Consider the following 20356-nt stretch of genomic DNA (forward strand, 5'->3'; position numbering starts at 1 on the left):
GAAAATATTCACAAAAATTGTAACAAAAGTAAAAGGTCCAGTACAATGGTCCTTGCTCTCAAGACTTTACATTTATTTGTTTGTTTACTTATTTATTTTGTCAGTTGTGAGGCTTGAACTGGGGCCTGGGTGCTGTCCCTGAGCTTTTGTGCTCAAGGCTAGCCCTCTACCACTTTGAACTACAGCTCCACTTCTGATTTTCTCGTGATTAATTGGAGATAAGAGTTTTACAGACTTTCCTGCCCCAGCTGGCTTTGACCCTGATCCTCAGATCTCAGCCTCCTGAGCCGCTAGGATTTTACATGTAAGCCACCAGCACCTGGGTTTCATTTTATTCTTTATCACAAATGTTTTCAATATGTTCCAGTGGTATAACAACACTATGTTTGCTGAAAAATTCAGAATACAAGAACTGCAGTTTTATTAGGCTTCATGAATTTAGGATTTTTTAAAAGTCACTTTTCAATTGTTTTTGTTTTTGGTGACAGTACTGGGGCTTGAACTCAGGATCTGTATGTTGTCACTGAGCTTTTTTTGCTCAAGGATGGTGTTCTACCACTTAAGCCACACCTCTACTTCTGGTGTTTTGCTGTTTAATTAGAGATAAAAGTCCCAAGTTTCCTGCCTGGGCTGGGTTTGGACCCCAATCCTCAGATTTCAGCCTCCTGAATAGCTAGGATTATAGGCATGAACCACTAGCACCTGCTTGATTTAGGATTTTTCACTAAAGGCATAAATCCAATAACAATAACTGTGAGCCACATTTTTAAATATATATAATTAGTACAAAATTAAAAGAAACTCCCTTGTAGCCTCCTTAAAGCCTAAATTAAGCACTTCTCTTTGTTTCTTCATGCCTGCCAAAAAGTGTCTTTTTCCTTCTGTTTTACATAGGAACTCTTTCTCAGAATGAAAATCAGAAGTTACCAAGTGACAGGTGGTATTTCACAGATCTTTGGACACTTCTTTGAGAGATGTTATCATCGGTGCAAGAATTAAAGACCTTCTATTCAGAGTTGTCTATGTATTCAAAATAAATGAGAAGGGCTGGGAATATGGCTTAGTGATAGGGTGCTTGCTCTGCATACACGAAGCTCTGGGTTCAATTCCTCTTTACCACATAAACAGAAAAAGCGAGAAGTGGCGCTGTGGCTCAAGTGGTAGTGTGAGCCTTGAGCAAAAAGAAGCCAGGGACAGTGCTCAGGCACAGAGTCCAAGCCCTAGGACTGGCAAAAAATATATGCAAAAAATACTTTTAAAAATTTTAATGAGGAGAAATCCACATAGGTGAATACAAGTGTATAAATTCAAATAGCTGAATCTATACTATTTGTATGAAAACTAGATAAAACAATTTTAAAATGATCCTAATTCATAACAATAAAAATTTTAAAATTCAGAAACAATTTCAATGCCCAACAAAGGACAGATTGACCAGGTAAAATCCAAGTTTTTATGTTATAAAATGACCAAAAATGCTAGGCACTCATGGTTTACACCTGTAATCCTAGCTACTCAGGAGGCTGAGATCTGAGAATCACAGTTCAAAGCCAGCCTGAGAAAGAAAGTTTGTAAGGCTCTTATCTCCAATTCAACACCCAAAATGACAGAAGTGGGGCTGTGACTTAAGAGGTAGAGCTCTAGTCTTGAGCAAAGAAAGCTCAGGGATAGCACCCAGGCCCTGAGTTCAAGCAGTAGGGGACACACACACACACACACACATACAAATACACACACACACACACACACACACACCATAAAATAACCCAAAAGTAAAATTAAATATTCAATTTTTCTTTTATAAGTAATCCATAAGAAAAGGAACAGAATATATGAAGATATTAATAATTGTTAAGAATATATAAGAGTTATGGATGTTCTTTGTCTTCTATTTTAAGTGTTTCTATATCTTCTAAAATTTCAATTCATTTATATGAGGCAAGCTTTTGTTTTTTCTTTTTGCCAGTCCTGGGGCTTGGCCTCAGGGCCTGAGCACTGTCCCTGGCTTCTTTCTGCTCAAGGCTAGCACTCTGTCACTTGAGCCACAGTGCCACTTCTGGCCTTTTCTATACATGTGGTGCTGAGGAATCAAACCCAGGGCTTCATGTATAAAGGCAAGCACTCTTACCTCTAGGCCATATTCCCAGACCCTCAATTCATTTACTATGAGAAAAAAATTACTCAAAATTACAAAAAAAAATAAAGCCCATTTCAATTTAGAATAAATAATTTCATTAAAAATATTTCCCCTTTCTTTCTCTTCCTCTCTGGTTTACAAAAAAAAAAAAAAAGGTTGTGTTGTTATTGTTATTATTGTTGTTGTTTTGCCAGTCCTGGGTCTTGCCAGGCCTGGGTGCTATCTCTGGGCTGCTTTTGATCAAGGCTATTGCTCTACCACTTGAGTCACAACACTACTTCTAGCTTTTTCTGAGTAATTTATTGGCTGTAAGAGTCTTAAGTGCCTTTCCTGCCTGAGTTAGCTTCAAACCAGAATCCTCAGATCGCTGTCTCCTGAGTAGCTAAGACTATAGGCATGAGCCACTGGTACCCGACTGAAAAAAAAAATGAATAAAAAAGCTTGCTTATGGGACTTTGGGGTTCAGAAACTGATGAGCATGAGACCCTTTCCTTTGGTCCTCACTTTTCTTTTCTTTGTCAGTCCTGGGGCTTGAACTCAGGGCCTGGGCACTGTCCCTGAGCTTCTTTTGCTCAAGTCCAGCACTCTACCACTTGAGCAACAGCACTATTTCTGGGCTTTTCAGTTTATATGATACTGAGGAATTGAACCCAGAGCTTCATGCATGCTAGGCAAGCACTCCACCACTAAGCCACTTTCCCAGCCTGGTCCTCTGGTTTTTTTTTTTTTTTTTTTGACTTTTGAACATATATATATATATATATATATATATATATATATATATATATTTTTTTTTTTTTTTGCCAGTTCTGGGGCTTGGACTCAGGGCCTGAGCACTGTCCCTGGCTTCTTGCTCAAGGCTAGCACTCTGCCACTTGAGCCACAGCGCCACTTCTGGCCATTTTCTGTATATGTGGTGCTGGGAAATCGAACCCAGGGCCTCGTGTATACGAGGCAAGCACTCTTGCCACTAGGCCATATCCCCAGCCCCTTTATTTATATTTTGGTATTACAAGTGATCATCTTTTAAATGAATATTTTCTCTAAGACTGTAAAGCACAAAAATTTGCCAAATATCTGATCTGCACAAAACCTTAAGAAAGGTTTTCTGTGTAATCTTCATACACACAAATCTTTGTGTATGACCCATTCTTAATTGTAGATCTCCACACTGTTTTCACAATAGTGATGCTACAAAGTTATTCTGAAGGACACTCATTACAATCTAAATAATATTTCTACTAAAAAGAAAGTTGTGGAACACAAAACACTAGAGGTTCTGAGGAGAAGGTAATTTGTTGAGGTTCAGTTTATCTTACTTGCTCTAAAGTTTTCTATCATTATTTTTGAAAGAACACATAGCACAATAGGCATAGTCATCTCCATTACTTTTCCCTCATTTAGAAATCTGTTGTTTATAAAACTTGACCAACTATCAAACTACCATTTGCATTTAACCACAAGCCTGTTACACAAAGCATTTCATTAAAGGTATCAACAAATGCAAATGGACCTAAATTTCGAAAAAGTAGGTTTTGTGAAGCTTGGTCACTCTTACATATTATGGGCCGTGCTGCCACCTCAATTTCTTACTAGATGTTTAATGCCTCACAGTGAAAGGTTGATCAATGGAAGTATGCAAAACAATTTTCTAGGTGCCGTAATATTTCATTTGATAAAGGCAACAAAACGATAGGATAAAATTTAAGCAAGGTTTATATGCGCTCCAGTTTTTCACTGAGAAATTCTTCCACAATATCCGTGTTCCATTTGAGGATGCTTAGCTCTTCGGCAATGTTCCCGTTGTCGTCCAAAAGCTTTAGTACAGGATCTAAACCACGAACATACTTGATTTGTAGTCCTCGGAACAGTTTGGGCTTATCACTTCTGACAAAAGCTCGGACTTGAGGGAACCTCCCCAATTTTCATCCACAGACTTCAAGAATAGCTCCTGCATAAAGCTTTTTGGTTTTAAATTGTGCTTCCTCCTGACAGCACCCTCTGCAATCAGGATCCAGCTGAAGCAGGCTGAATTGTCCAAGTAGGTCACAAGAGCTGCAGAGTAAGTTGCTAGAGAAGCCCAACTCTCTGCATGCCTCTGATGAGAACTCTGCCCCCAAAGCAGACACCGCTTGAAGCACAATCGACAACAGCAACCTCAACCCAAACGCCGGCCCAAACCACCCCGCTCTGCCCTGTCGCCATCGCTCCCAACTTCCCCTGCTTTTTTGTTCTCTGTCTTTTCTCATTTCCTGGGCTCTGGTATACCCGCATGCTGTTCCAGGTTGCAGGTAGCAACGGTGCTCAATAACACAAAAGGAGTTTTGTTCATCTATCTATCTATTTATTTATTTAGTGTAAGGTTCACCAGAATGGAAACCCAAACATGGTTCAGGCAGAAAGGGGGGAAAGCAAACTGCCAACCCACACAAGATGGAGGTGCGGGAAGGCAGAGGGGAAGAAAGAAGGGAAAAAGAAAAGGGCAAGAGAGTAAGAGAGAAAGGGAAAGAGAGTGGGGACTGTGTTGAGCTGGATTATATAGGGAAAGGTGGGAGGTATGGACAAGTGGGTTGGATGTGACCTCAGAGAAGGAGGTAACTGCCTCCAGGTATGCCAGTTATCTAAGTAACTCAGGTACTGGGTGCAGACTTAAACCGGTGGGGGGCATCTACATGGAACCCTCCTGGGGAGGGACCTTACATTTAGTTAGTTAGATAAGTGCCAGTCTTGGACCCTGACCCTGAGCTTTTTTTTTTTTTTCTCTCAAGGCTAGCATTCCACCACTTGAGCCACAACTCTAGTCCCAGCTTTTTTTCTGGGTGTTTTTTTGTTTGTTTGTTTGTTTCTTTGAGTATTTTCTTGTAGATAAAGAGTCTCATGGACTTTCCTGCCTGAACTGACTTCAGATTGTGACCCTCAAATCTTAGCTCCTGAATAGCTAGGATTACAGATATGAGTCACTGAGCACCCAGATGGTTTATTTTATTTTTAAATTCATATAGCAAGTCTGTTTAGTGTTCTATGATAGGCACTGTTAAGAAAACAAAACAGGGCTAGGGTTTGTAGCTCAAGTGGTAAAGCACATGCCTAAGAGGCACTAGGATTGAGTTCAAAACCAGTATGGTCAAATAAATCTTTACTTTTTATGTGGAGAGAAAATAAATACTTAGAAAAGTAAAATATAATAAATTAAGTAGTAACAGTGTAGTCAAAGTGAGTATACAGGTGTGGAGTAATTTTAAATAGGGCCATGAAAACTTTTTAATGAGAAGATAACACTTAGCAAAGAAAGATCCACACAGCTTTCTGTGTGCTCAAGAACCAGAACCAAGGCCAGTATGTCTGAAACAAAGTAAGGAACATAAAAAAAAAACTAAAATAGTCAGCCACTATGCTGCAGTCAGCCACACTGCTTTTCATGCTGACATGGGAGAGTAGTACTGCACAATTTTGAGCAAAGAATCAACATATTCTGAACTAAAGTCTATCATTTTGGCTGGTGTGCTCAGAATGAATGTGGTAGTTAGTATAAAGGAGAAAGATCTTCCTGAAATTTTGGCAATGAACCAGACAAGAAATGAAAATGATGATAACAAAAAGGTTAAAGATTCCGGATGTTAAGAAAGGAAAACTGAGCCAAGTGCCAGTGGCTCACACCTGTAATCCTACTGAGTAGACTGAGGTCTGAAGATCATGGCTCAAAGCCAGCCCACGTAGGAAAGTCTGTGAGACTCCTATCTCCAGTTAAGCACCAAAAAATCTAGAAGTGGAGCCGTAGCTCAAGCACTACAGTGCTAGCCTTAAGCAAAAAAAAGCTCAGGGACAGTGCCCAGGACTGGCAACCAAAACAAACCAACAAAGGAAATTGAAAATTTTGCTGATGGAAAGATGTGAGAAATTTCAGGGCTGGGGTTATGGCCTACTGGCAAGAGTGCTTGCCTCTAATACATGAAGCCCTGGGTTCGATTCCCCAGCACCACATATACAGAAAACTGCCAGAAGTGGCGCTGTGGCTCAAGTGGCAGAGTGCTAGCCTTGAGCAAAAAGAAGCCAGGGACAGTGCTCAGGCCCTGAGTCCAAGGCCCAGGACTGGCAAAAAAAAAAAAAAAAAAAAAAAAAAAAAAGAAATTTCAGGGCTTGAGCAAGAATAAGTTAAAGATTTTTGGCCTAAAAACTAGAAAGATGGACTTTCCATTAACAAGGCTAGCAAAATGTAATGAAACAGGATTGGGGATAAGAACTCAGTATAAGAATTCAGTATGGGCATGTTAAGACTTGATTATATGAATCTTAAATTCAGAGAGAAGACTAAAGCTGGAGAAACAAATTCACGAGTTAGTGTATGGGTGAGCTGGGTGCCTGTGGTTCATGTCTGTAATCTCATCTAGTCAGAAACTGAGGTCTGAGGATCATGATTCAAAGCCAGTGCAGGCAGGAAAGTCTGTGAGATTCTTATCTCCACTTAACCATCAAAGAGCCAGTAGCTGTGGCTCAAGTGGTAGACCACCAGCCTTGAGCAGAAAAGCTACGGGACAGCACCCAGACCCTGGGTTCAACCCCCAATATCAGCGCCAAAAGAAAAAAAAGAGTATATAGGTAATGGCACTTATAGATTCATCTAGCAAGTGAGTAGAAATAAGATCCTAGTGAGTGAGAAGATCCAAGGAATGAGTACTCCAGCAGTGAGAAGTCAATGAGATTTGAAAGGAAACCAGCAAGATTTAACAGTAAGAAAGTGGGCTCAGTGAAGGAAAAAACCAGGAGAGTTTAATATGCTGAAAGACACTGTTTCAAATAAGAGCATTGTAACAAAGTCAAGTTAAATGAGGATTGACATTTGATCATTTTGTTTAGTGATCTGAAGGTCATGCCCTTTGGCTAGGGAAGTTAGTGATGTGGCAGGGATAAAGTTTGATGGAGAGGTTCAACTGACTGTGGAAGGAGAGGAATCAGTGAAGACAAGGAGTTCAGATGATTATGTCAGAAACCATACATTGGCTGGATGCCAGACACCATTCTAAAGAATACAGACATAGTATAACTTTTAATCTTCATAATAAATATAAAAGGTAAATAATAAGACAACTCTAATTTTATATATGGTCAATCTGAGGCCCAGAAAACCTAAGTGAAGGCTGGGTGCCAGTGGTTCATGCCTGTAATTTCATGTATTCACAAGGCTGAGATCTGAAGCCAAGGTTTGAAGCCAACATGGATGGGAAAAGCCCTGAGACTCTCATCTCTAACCACCAAAAAGCTGGAGGTGGAGCTTTTGCTTAAGTAGTAGAGCACCAACCTTGAAAAAAATTGCTGATTCTGAGTGAAAGCACCAAGCCCTAAGTTTAAGTTCGTCATGGCATGCAAGCACACATACACACACATGCATGCACACACGCGCACACACACACACATACACACACACACACGATGTGACTTCCTCAAGGTCACATATGCTATATATGTGCCTCTTTATACTTCCTCCAAAAGTGAAGGCTCCCATAGCCTGCAAACTTCATTCAACCAAGTGATAAAGCTGAAACCAAAAAAACACATCTCCTTGGAAAAGGTCATATTGTGTTTTCTTTTCACTCAGAATGAAAAATAAACTCAAAGAAAGATCTATGTGTTTTTAGAAGTCAAGAAGTTGGTAGCATATTCATTCTTTCAGAAACCCCCATAAAATAAAGTTGAAGCGACTCACTTTGCATTCTTCTCAGCATCTACAATAGCCTGTGCCAAATCCTTGCGGGCTTTGTCTGCTTCCTTTGTTAATCTTATATCATGTGCCCGAACCAGACAAAGTTCCCTGAAATAAAGGTAAGAAAATTCAAATTTTGGAGATTTCCAAAAAGTTTCTACTCAGGAAGTTAGATTTTCCCTCAGCCATTTTTTCAGTTCTAATATGTTAGAATTTCCTACCTTTTCTATCTCATAAATCAAATGAAGAAACTCAAGGGCATGTCTTGGATGAAACTTGCCAGGTATGACAATGGAATCACACTGGCAGAAGAAGAAAGAAATAAGATGGGGGGAAGTATCCTTTAGAACCACGTAGGCCCAATGCTAGAAGCCCACCAAGCTGGTCTACCTTACTCCACCATCTGCCTTCCTGTATTATTTGTTTTCTGTATCTTTTTATCAAATACATACAGAGCTTTAATTTTGTGTTAAGCCATGTCCTCCATTTTTCTACATCAGTGTCTACAGTATACAGTTTTTTTTTAATTCTCTTGCTAAACATAAAAGACAGAAATGTCTTTGCTTTTAATCTCTCCTCTTTCCATGAAAAGTTTTTTGTTCTATTAAGAGACATCCTTGTGAATTTTTTGCATTTAGGATAATCATAATCAGTTTTGGTGTGTAGGATAATAGTCATAGTTTCTACCTGGTCAATTCTTCAATAACATTCTTGAAATTATATAGTTCTTCTAAAATGCGCTGGTCCATCACTCGCTGAGTAACCAAGTCTTTGTAGAAGTCAATCATCTGTCGGGCAATCTGGTCAAGCATCTGCACATACCTCTGTCTGCATGAGAAATGAGAGAAACAGGATATGAGGCAAAAGGCAAAGAAGAGGGATCCAGAAAATATGCATGACAGAAAGCAATGTTAGAAAACCAACATTCATAAGACACTTGCAGGAAGACTGAAAAAAGAAAGAAATCCAGAGTTTTCCTTATTGGACCACACAGAAATAAACAACAATGGCAAATTATAGCCGGAGCCATATAATATCTGAGATATAAAATGAAAACAAGGACTTTTTAATTTCTTCTTCTAGATTATGAACTCATTGGGGATAAAAACCATGTCTCATATCTTCCTATATAAAATATAACAGAGCCACCTTACTTAAATATAAGAAAAATTTCAGCAACAGTTGAAGTTATGAATGACACCATTTTCTCAACCTGACTAAATATGAAATATGCCAACTGTTTAAAAATTAATAAAGGAAGACTAATTCAATGTAGTCATTTCTTTTGCTTCTGAATAAAACCAAACTAAATATTAGGACATGGTCATAGGTAAATGTATTATAAATATTATAATTAAATAGTCTTTACTTAAACTTTCCTACTTTCCCTCCAAATAGACTCTCCAGTCTAACCTGTGACTTGAATGAACCTTACTGAACATGGCTTACTTCAAATTCTCTCTAGTTCACTGCAGTTTCTTGCAAAGCCTCAGCTCATCCTTTGAACTCATTTGTTCAACAAATAAGGATTCCAATCAATGCCAAATTACAGATGGTTAAGGTTGAAACTCCCAAAGCTAATTTGCAGAGCAGTGACTGACTCTAGATAATTACTTTAAGGAGAAAGTCCTAGGTATAAAGAAACACAAACATTCTGAATCCCTGCCTGTAATTATGTGTTTGCAAGAGAAGCAGATACACACATATACAAATTGATTAGAAAGCACTCAGTGAGAGACTAAGAGGAAGCTATAGTTGCATGCAGACAAAGACCTTATTGGCAGATGGCAAGTATGTTCCAGGGTCTGGTTACCATTGCCTGGGGACTTCTATTGGATGCTCATAACAATCTTACAAACAGGAAGGATTCCGCAAATGACAGGATTTGGAAGAGCAGAAATCCTCTCCACTGAAAGTGCCTCCTAGATCTTCAAAAGAGCTCCTACCATGAGGAAATACTGTCTCTGCAGAGTGCTTCACCAGTCCATAAACATATCATGGATACTGATGGCAATAACCCTGAAATCATACTGCTAATCTCATCTACTTTGTACTTTAACCCTATCTGTACTCTAAACCTTAGCCTTACTTCTCTGATTCTACCTCTAGTACTTTGAATTTAGTGTTTTTATTGGCCTCCCTGGCATCTGACTGGATATTTCTTAAAGGACATTAGCTTTGATTTATCTGTCGGATTATCCCTTTCTTGTTTACACTTCCTGGGATGTGACTCCACCCTATTTTGAACACTAGAACTTAACTCCTGAAACCAACTGGAATAGTCCTCTTCAAACCTGCCCCTTATAAAGGGCAAGTTTGTGCTATAATTTGAATTTTAAATGCCCCTCCCCCTGTGTTTTAAAGGCTTGGTCTGCAGTGTGGTACCATAAGGAGGTAGAAGAATCTTTAAGAGGTGGGACCTAGGGTCTGGGGATTTAGCTCAGTGGAAGAGCACCTGCCTGGCGAGCACAAGGCCCTGAGTTAGGTCCTCAGCTCTGGGGAAAAAAAACAAAAAACTATAAAAACTATAAAGAAGTGGGACCTAATGGGAAGTCTTTAGGTCACTGGCCATATTTCCTTAGAGGGGATAACCCGGGACCCCAGCCTCTTCTTTGGCTCTTACGCTGCCTGATGGAACATAAGTGTTTTTAAACTACCATGCATTCTTGCCATGATGTACTGCCTCACTATAGCTCCCAAAACAATGGGGCCAACCAATCATAGACCAGAAAGTCCAAAACTATGAGCCAAAATGAACCTTTGTCCTTTTATTTTTTGCAGTACCAGGGCTTGAAGACAGGGCCTCTCACATGTTTGATTTGCTTGCTAGCCATGTCTCCAGCCTTACTTTTTGCTGCTTATTTTGGAGGCAGCATCTCATGGACTTTTCTGCCCAGGCTGGCTTCAAATTATAATCCTCTGGATTTCAGTCTCTTGAGAAGCTAGGATTATAGGCATGAGCCACCAGCATCCAGCTGAACCTTTATACTGTGTAAATCATTCACCTCAGGTATTTCACTATAGTGGCAGAGAGCTGACCAACACAATTGGCACACACTGTTAGTCATGTATTTCTTTTGCCTTGCTTCTTCATCTGTCACTCTTAGTTGTCCTTAGATTGACAACTCAGACCTAGTTGTTCCTATTCTCATTCTTATTCAGCACTTCTCAGCTTCCAGTGATGTTCTAACTACTCCTTTCTATCTAATCTTAACCATTCTCTTATTAATGGCTATGCTTCTAAGTTTCCAGAACTCCTAGGTTGCAGAAAGAGAAAAAAAAAACTACATTGATTTCTATTTAGGAGAAACTAATATTCAGAAAGATATAGTAACTTCCCTCTGTTTTGATAGCAAGTTAAATACAGATACACAATTTGACAGGTATTCTGAATCAGCTATTTCTTTTAACATTTGGAGATTAGCATAGTCATAAGAAGAAGAATTACAGTACCAACACGATTTATCACCATTAGTGATAACATCTGTTGAGCATCTAATGCTGTGATTTCATTTAAACCTCTCTACTATCCTATGGAACATGTCAATACTTGGCACACACTTGGCAGTCAACAAGTATCACTGCTTTATGAACAAATGGGTTGGTGAGATTTTCCTAGAAGTGTTTACCTTTACTTACAGATAAGAAAAGCAGAGCTGAGTTTCACCTACTCTCTTTCCAATTAAAATAGTAAAATCTTCTATAAAATGCAAATTACGAGTGGGACACTTGTGGCTCACACTACCAGCTACTCAGGAGGCTAAAATCTCAGGATCATAGTTTATAGCTAACCTGGGCAAGAAAGTCCAAGAGATTCTTTTTTTTTTCTTTATTGTGAAAGTGAAGTACAGAGGGGTTACAGTTTCATATGTAAGTCAGTGAGTACATTTCTTATCCAACCAAGAGATTCTTATCTCCAATTAACCACCAAAAAGCTAGAAGTGGAGCTGTGGCTCAAATGGTAGAGCACCAGCTTTGAGCAAAAAAGCCAAGTGAGAGCAAGTATTCAAACCCTAGTAACCTCACCAAAAAGAAAAACAAAACACCAAAAAACAAGAAATTACATTTCTTATCAGCAAAACAGAGAAGTGTATTTTTTTGGCCTTCTCAAAAGTAAAAATAAGCACAATTGTAATATAACATTCAAAACTATGTGTGGGGATACATTACAATAAATCTCATTCTTTTGTAGAGTAAATTCATGTTAATAATTATAATTGCTGCTAATGGCTCACACCTATAATCCTAGCTACTCAGGAGGCTGAGATCTGAGGATAGAGATTTAAAGCCACATCAGACAGAAAATCTGAGACTCTTATCTCCAGTTAATCATAAAAAGCCAGAAGTGGCACTGTAGCTCAAGTGGTAGAGCACTAGGGCTTGGGTACTGTCCCTGAGCTTTTCTGTTCAAGACTAGTGCTTTACTACTTCAGCCACAGTGCCACTTCTGGTTTTCTGGTGGGTCTTTGGAGTTAATAATCTTACACACTTTCCTACCTGGGCTGGCTTTGAACCACAGTCCTCAGATCTCAGCCTCCTGAGTAACTAGGATCATAGGCATGAGCCACCAGGTCCCAGCTTATAAGTGTAATATATGATATAGGAAGGAAATGAGAAGATTCTGATGATAGCTCTAACCTGATCTTGGACAGCAGCTCTCCCCTATCTGCACAGTCCACGCTAACTTGTCGAATAAGTTCATGAAACACTGTATTGTAAATGGCCTGTTCCTTCTTCAACATATGTAGTAGCTGGTGCATCTGGTAGAAGATCAATAAAGTAATCAGTTCTTACTACAGTCTTACCAGTAAAAATTATCTACAAAGTATACCAAATGTGAACAAGTTTTAGTAAGATCTGATTTATTTCATTTCATTTTCATATGTATTAATACAAAAATGATACAATATTTCAATCATATAGTTTTGTGCTGTTTTAAATAATTTCCACAGAAAAATAGTTTCCACAGAAAAACTGACTATGTTCTGAAAATATTAAGGCCAAGAAAATTAAGGAGCCCGGCACCTGTAGCTCATACCTATAATCCTAGCTACTTAAGAGGCTGAGATCTAATGATCCCAGTTTGAAGCCAGCCTGGACAACAAAGTCAATGAGACTATTATCTCCAATTTACCAGCAAAAAGATGCAAGTGTGGTTCAAATGGTAGAGCATCAGCCTTGAGCAAAAAAGTCAAATGAGCGATCAAGGCTTTGAGTAGGCCCAGTACTGGAATGAAAAGGAGAGGAGGAGGGAGGGAAGGAGGGAGGAAAGGAGGGAGGAAGGGAGGGAGGGAGGGAGGAAGAGAGAAAGAAAGAAGGGAGGGAAAGAGGGAGGGAGTAGGAAAGAAAGAAGGGAGGGAGGGAGGAAGGAAGGGAGGGAGGGAGGGAGGGAGGGAAGGAGGGAGAGAGAAAGAAAAAAGGGAGGGAGGAAGTGAGAAAGAAGGGAGGGAGGGAGGAAGGAGGGAATGGAGAGAGAGAGAAGGAAGAGAAAGAAAGAGAATGAGGGAGAGAAGAAAAAAGAAAGGAATAAATAGAGAGGAAGAGAGAGAGAGAAAGAAAATCAAACAAAAGCTGAGGAGTGTTTTCCAATTTAATAGTCTAATAGAACATGGCAACTGAAAGTATTGTGATCTTGGGATACTGGACTAGGTGCAGGAAAAGAAAAAGAATAAAAACAGACCAATAGGTTTTATTCAGGCACAAAGCCTGGTAAGGGCAGCCAAGTCTGAAAGGGAAATAGCATGCCTCCTTTACAACTAGGGTGTTTTTAAACATTAGATAGAAAGAGTAGTCGGGGGGAAGATGGAAGCAGAGTGAGATGGACACAGGGTAGGTGAGCAATGATATTTTGAGAAGTTTCAAGGTTTCTACAACATCTGTGTACATCAGAGGTATACGCATCAGACCTGGCCTTGATCTCAGGCTCTCTTCTACAAAACTGCAGGGTATTTTTGTTGAGGGGGAAGGGAGAAGAGATGATTCAGTGGAGTTTCAGCAAGGACAGTATATGGTAGCCAGGGGGAAAGGTGAGTACTTTCATCTCAAGTCATTTTTCATAACTGGGGGCAACTAATACATTATTATATAAGAGGTGGTTACTGTTGATAGCAATAAACTCTGAGATATCTGATGAAAAAAAAAGAGTCTGTGTTATCTTCAACGTACTCTGAAATGTCCCAGAAAAACAAAACTGTGCATATGTAGATAGAAAAGAGAGAGAGTGATAAAGCAAATAGAGTATGATGTAAACAACTGGATGAAGTGGGTGCTATAATTGAATATCGCCTTCACAATTCATGCTCAAATTTAATTGCCATTGTGAAAATATTAGAAAAAAACCAGCTAATCTTTTAATCCTTATTATATTTCTCCTCTGCTCAGTTAGGTATATATGCTTATAAAAGCATTTCCTATGACACACACACAAAATCATAAAATGTAGGCCCTAAGCCAGGGCACTGCTGGTTCATACCTGTAATCCTAGTCACTCAGGAAGCAGAGATCTGAAGATTCAGGTTGAAGCTAGCCTGGGCAGGAAAGTCCTTGAGACTCTTACCTATAACTAACCACCAAAAAGCTGGAAGTGGGAGTGTGGCTCAAGTGTTACTGCCCTAGCCTAGTTCAAGCCCCAGCACCCACCCATACACATACATACAAAAAGGGTGGGCTCTTTAAGAGGTGATTAGATCACGTGGGATTGGCCCTCATGAATGGACTAATGCTGTTTTCTAAGGAGTTAGTAGTTATCAAGGAAATGAGTCTGACTAAAGGATGAGCTTGGCCTGATTTCTTCCTTAGTCTTGTCCGATCACTTGTCCTTTCATTTTCCATTGTGGCTGACTTTCTACACCAGCTCTCTCTAACACTCTCTCAGCACATCTCTCTAGCATTGAGTCCATCACATGTTCCATGAAGCAGCATGAAGGCCACACCCTTGAACTTGCCAGTTTCCAGAACTATGAGCCAAACAAACTCCTGTTGTTTGTAAACTATGCAGCTTGTGGTACTGTTATAGCTGTATAAAACAAACTAAAACATCTAATAAAGGCTGTATTCAACTTTCTCTGTGAATTTCAAATTTTATAGAGATAAAAATTAACAAAAAAATACACAAATAGACCTCATAAAGGAAATAATCTACATCTATTTAAGACTGAAAGAGTTCTTTTACTAAGTACAAAATAAAAGGTACCATGATAAGAAAGCATGATGGAATTGGCAGAGTCTTTTTAATGGTTCATAACAATAAATAAATGCTGGTGAGGATGTAGAGAAAGGGGAGCCCTAACACACTGTTGGTGGAATGTAAATTACCTCACCATTATGGAAAATAGTCTGGAGCTCCCTCAAAACCTAAAAAATGAACCACCATATAATTCAGCAATTCCACTGCTGAGCATATATCCAAAGAAAAGGAAATCAGAGTATCAGAGATCTGAACTTCATTCTTGTGTTTACTGAATATACTAGATATATGAATAGTATGTATGGATAGTGTAACTAGTACTATTCATGCAGAGTACAATTCAGACAAGAAATGGAATCAATCTAAGTGTCAATCGATGAATTAAAAAATAACACAACCAAACATTATTCATGTCGCCATAAAAATGAATTTCTGTCTTATACAGAGAATATTATGTTATGTGAAATATGCCAGGAACAAAACAACAGATAGTACATGTTCTCACATAGATGTGGATGCTGAAGATATAACCTTGTAGAACTAAAGAAGAGGCTAACAGTTATGAAAAATTGAGAACATAGAGGGCTGGGAATATGGCCTAGTGGCAAGAGTGCTTGCCTCCTACACATGAAGCTCTGGGTTCGATTCCCCAGCACCACATATATGGAAAACAGCCAGAAGGGGCGCTGTGGCTCAGGTGGCAGAGTGCTAGCCTTGAGCGGGAAGAAGCCAGGGAAGGTGCTCAGGCCCTGAGTCCAAGGCCCAGGACTGGCCAAAAAAAATTGAGAACATAGAGGGAAGGGCATATGGTTAATAAGTATGGGGGCAGTTGGATGTATGTTCTAAACTGAATGTTCTATATCTATGTAACTATAATTGGTAATTATTTGTATATTTAAAAATAGTCAGCAGAGAGAATTTAAATGTTTCTAATTTACAGAAATGATGAATGTTGGGGGATAATTACTCTTATCTGAACATTACATGTGCTACATTATTCAATATATGTACTACATATATTGAAATATCACATTGTACTCAACAAACAAGTATGACTGTTAGCTCAACTAAAAAAATTAATAAGGGTCATACAATCAATGGTGCCTTATGTCCAATAAAATAGAGTAATAATGTAGCTATGTGCCACGTAACAATGCTTTAATAAACAGCAGACCACATATATAACCATGGTCCCACAAAACTATAATGGAACTAAAAAGTTCCTATCTATCTATTAACATTGTCCTCTTTTATGTTTAGATAGTCAACTACTTCCCACTGTGTTACACTTGACTTTTGTATTTTCAGTGTAATAGCATAATATGCCATACCTACGTGTCTCATACATACTATAATGTTTATACAATGACAAAACTGCCTCAGATGCATAACTCAGAGTATATATTACTAATTCATAAATAACTATACTAACTACATTACAAAGCATTTATCTGTTCTAAGTCCTATATATTTACAATGCCATTTAACCTAAAAATATCCTTATAAAGAAGGGACATACCTATTCTTTTTTTTTTCAAATTTTTATTATCAAACTGATGTACAGAGAGGTTACAGTTTCATACGTTAGGCATTGGATACATTTCTTGTACTGTTTGTTACCTTGTCCCTCATACCTTTCCCCCCTTACCCTTTCCCCCCCTGAGGTGTTCAGTTCACTTACACCAAACAGTTTTGCAAGTATTGCTTTTGTAGTTGTTTGTCTTTTTTTACCCTGTGTCTCGCAATTTTGGTATTCCCTTTCAATTTCCTAGTTCCAATACCAGTATACACGGTTTCCAATATACTCAGATAAGATTACAGAGATAGTGTAGGTACAACCACAGGAAGGTGATACAAGAACATCATCAATAATAGAAGCGACAGATACACATGGAACATTGAAAGTAGTTACAACTGTGATATAACAATTGTCTCCATAACATGGAGTTCATTTCACTTAGCATCATCTTAGGTGTTCATAAGGGTATAGCTATTAGGCCTTGTGATGCTCTGCTATGACTTGCCTAAACCTGTACTAATTTTTCCCAATAAGGGAGACCATAGAGGGACATACCTATTCTTATTCTTACCTCTAATTTGCAGATTTAGAAATTGAGACAGAAATGCATTAAATGATTTGCCCAAAGTCACTGCTAATAAATGGTAGAGTCATTATTTCAATCCAGGCACTTTGTTACCAGAGAAGAGACTCCCCATCACTGAGTTGCACTGATTTAGTTACCTTGGTTGGTCCTGTGTATTCCTGACTTTCTACACCAGCTCTCTCTAGCATTGAGTCCATCACATCATTCAGCTGGATTACTTCAACTCTTTTATTAGGTTTCCTGGAAGATTAAGATGGTAGACTGATATAATTAGCATTACACAGGTCATCCTAAAATAAAGAGAACATAGTACATGTAAAGCAAATCTACAAAATGTTATGGCTTTTTTTAATAGTAAGAAAACTTGGCAGAGCTTTATTGAGTAAGCAAGCAAACAGGCAAACAGACAAGCAGAAAGACAGAGGCACACTCTTCCAGAGTATGGGTGCTCTCAAAGGTAGAAACCTTCTAATGGTATTTTAAAGCATCTATCCATAGCTGTTAATTCAATGGGACATCAGTGATATCATTTTTAAAAGTTTAAAATAAAAATAAAATGCTCCTCTTTTTTCAAAAGAAATTAATTCTCCTCTCCAAATATTCCATAGAACTATTGTGTAGGATAGAAGAAACATAGAAAAGTGTGGCTACCTTACAATGTGAGAGAAGAAAAGGGACAAAGGAAAGACAAAAAAGGGAAAGATTGTGGCAAAATGGAGAAAGTATTAATGGTTAAGTGCAGAATCTAAAAGCATTTCATAGTACATAAATACTATACTATGTAGATGTGAATATGACTGGACACATGGAAGCACTGCAGATGACTGCAGTGTTCACACTTACTGTCTTGGTTCCCTTCTACAATTTCAATACTTTTATTTCATAAAATATAACTTCTGTTTAGTAAATTATTAAAAAGAAATATAAGTGCACACAAATTATTCTTTCTCAGAAATGTTTTAGAAAACAAACTACTTACATAGACGGGAAAAGCAACAATCTGTTTTCACTATCTGTGAGAAGAGTGGTGTATTTGCTATAATAAACAAGAGAAGTATTATTTCAAGAAAATATTCTGAGATCCCCAGCACCCCAAAAAAGGAATGCAGTAAGAAAAAAAAAGGAAAGAGAAAAGGAAATACTCTGGTGTGTTTATCAGTACATCCAGTACTCAGAATCTCGATTTTTAAGTACTATTCTTCACTAAAAATATTTCCTAAGGAAATGATTTATGGTAAACGTATGCCCTCATGTTCATACATACCTAAATACCCACAGACATCTATAGACATAGATTCAATGATATTTATCACTTTGGAACATTTTAGGTAAAGGAAAATTAGTCATATTCCTTGGTATGTGAAAATATAAAAGTTTCCCTATTCATTAAGAAAAAAAATCTCTTTTTGACCTTTTCCACAGTGGAAGGACAGAGGGCCAGGCATGGTGGTGCCTGCCTATAATCCCAACACATTAGAGACTGAGGCAAAAAGATGAAGAGTTAAAGGCCATCCTGGGCTGTATAGTGAGATCTTGCCTCAAAAAAAGAAATAATATAGTTACTCCCCCAAAAATGAGTTCCATTGCCTTTGGCAAAAACATGAGAAATGCTGGATAAAATCTAGAGAAAGAGAAAACTTTGGATATTTTATTATAAAACCTTATCCCAAAGTTCCAGTTTTTTTTCACTTTGAAACATCCAAGTGTTATTTCAGAAAATAAAGACAAGATCCCATAAATAGGAACCAATGAAAACAATGACTCATCTGCATGCATTATGCCTGGATACCTTTTGTAGAAGGTCTGTGTGTTTGTTGTTTAAAAATTCTTTTTAAGGGCTGGGGATATGGCCTAGTGGCAAGAGTGCTTGCCCCGTATACATGAGGCCCTGGGTTCAATTCCCCAGCACCACATATATAGAAAATGGCCAGAAGTGGCACTGTGACTCACGTGGCAGAGTGCTAGCCTTGAGCAAAATGAAGCCAGGGACAGTGCTCAGGCCCTGAGTCCAAGTCCCAGAACTGGCCAAAAAAAAGAAAAAGAAAAAAAAAATATATATATATATATATGTATATATAATGGCTGGGGATATGGCCTAGTGGCAAGAGAGCTTGCCCGTATACATGAGGCCCTGGGTTTGATTCCCCAGCACCACATATTCAGAAAACGGCCAGGAGTGGCGCTGTGACTCAAGTGGCAGAGTGCTAGCCTTGAGCAAAAGGGAAGCCAGGGACGGCGCTCAGGCCCTGAGTCGAAGGCCCAGGACTGGGCAAAAAAAAAAAAAAAAAATTCTTTTTAAGGAGCAGAGTCCACTTTTTTTTAAGTTCCAAAAATTCAAAATTCAGTGTCATGGAAAGATAAAGAACAATTTAATTATGAAAATTCTAAAGTCTTTTATTGGGAGGCAGTAGTTGAGTTTAGTACTCAGGGCAAACACTCTATCACTAGAGTCATGCCTTCAGCCCTTTTTTTGCTTTTTAGTTTTCTCAGGGATTTGTTTTTCCAGTTAGGGTCTTGTAGTTAAGGCTGGTCTCAGACTATAATCCTCCTACCTAACCCCCCTTGGTAGCTAAGATGACAGGAGTAAAAAGATACTACATTGGCAATTTTCCGTCCTTTCACTACACTTAAAATTTTTTTTCTTAAGTTGTGTTAGGGCAGGTAGGACCCCATGAACACATGTGTACATACAGCCCTCGGACTCCTCAAAGTGTGGGAAGCCAGAAACAGCAGGTGAGGTATTTGTTATATGTCGTGGTACTCACTCATCGTAACACTCCAAACCTGAAACTCCTGTACTTGACACGATATGAAACTCTTCAGGAATCAAAGTATCTGTTAATGTCTTTGGCTTCAAAGAAACAAACAAAAATTACCCTGTTAGTACATGAAAAAACTGAGCTAAACAAGTCCTAATTTTGGTGTGTGTGTGTGTGTGTGTGTGTGTGTGTGTGTGTGTGTGTGTCCCTGAGCTTCCCACCTCCTCCCCAAACCTTAAAGTTAGCACTCTACTCCTTGAACCACAGCTCTATTTCTTACAAGTCCTAATTCTTCTCCCCAAAGGATACCTTTTACTAATTTGGTTTTGATTTGAGAGCTAACAATATTAGTAATGTGGGTCACAAGTAACAACAAAAAAAACTTTAAGCAGAAAACATGCATGAAAAATAAATATGAACTTGAGGACTACCTTAGTTTGAGCATAATTTTCTCAGTGTCTGGGGGGTGGT

General features: G+C 38.6%; 1 protein-coding gene and 1 pseudogene across 1 annotated transcript in view; both read right to left on the bottom strand.

Moving 5' to 3' along the window:
* The window catches only part of Axdnd1 (axonemal dynein light chain domain containing 1), a 72401-nt gene that overhangs the window by 39506 nt on the left and 12539 nt on the right, over positions 1-20356 (bottom strand). Inside the window, exons 5-10 of the mRNA XM_048356701.1 lie at positions 19892-19977; positions 18106-18162; positions 17264-17366; positions 12474-12595; positions 8523-8663; positions 7839-7943 (exon numbers count right to left, since the gene is read on the bottom strand). Coding sequence (XP_048212658.1) covers positions 7839-7943; positions 8523-8663; positions 12474-12595; positions 17264-17366; positions 18106-18162; positions 19892-19977 — 614 coding nt within the window. The remainder of the gene's footprint in view (positions 1-7838; positions 7944-8522; positions 8664-12473; positions 12596-17263; positions 17367-18105; positions 18163-19891; positions 19978-20356) is intronic.
* On the bottom strand, positions 3756-4386 carry LOC125359757 (annotated as a pseudogene).

This window comes from Perognathus longimembris, chromosome 11 (assembly GCF_023159225.1).
Source record: "Perognathus longimembris pacificus isolate PPM17 chromosome 11, ASM2315922v1, whole genome shotgun sequence".
In the NCBI taxonomy this organism is placed as follows: Eukaryota; Metazoa; Chordata; class Mammalia; order Rodentia; family Heteromyidae; genus Perognathus; species Perognathus longimembris.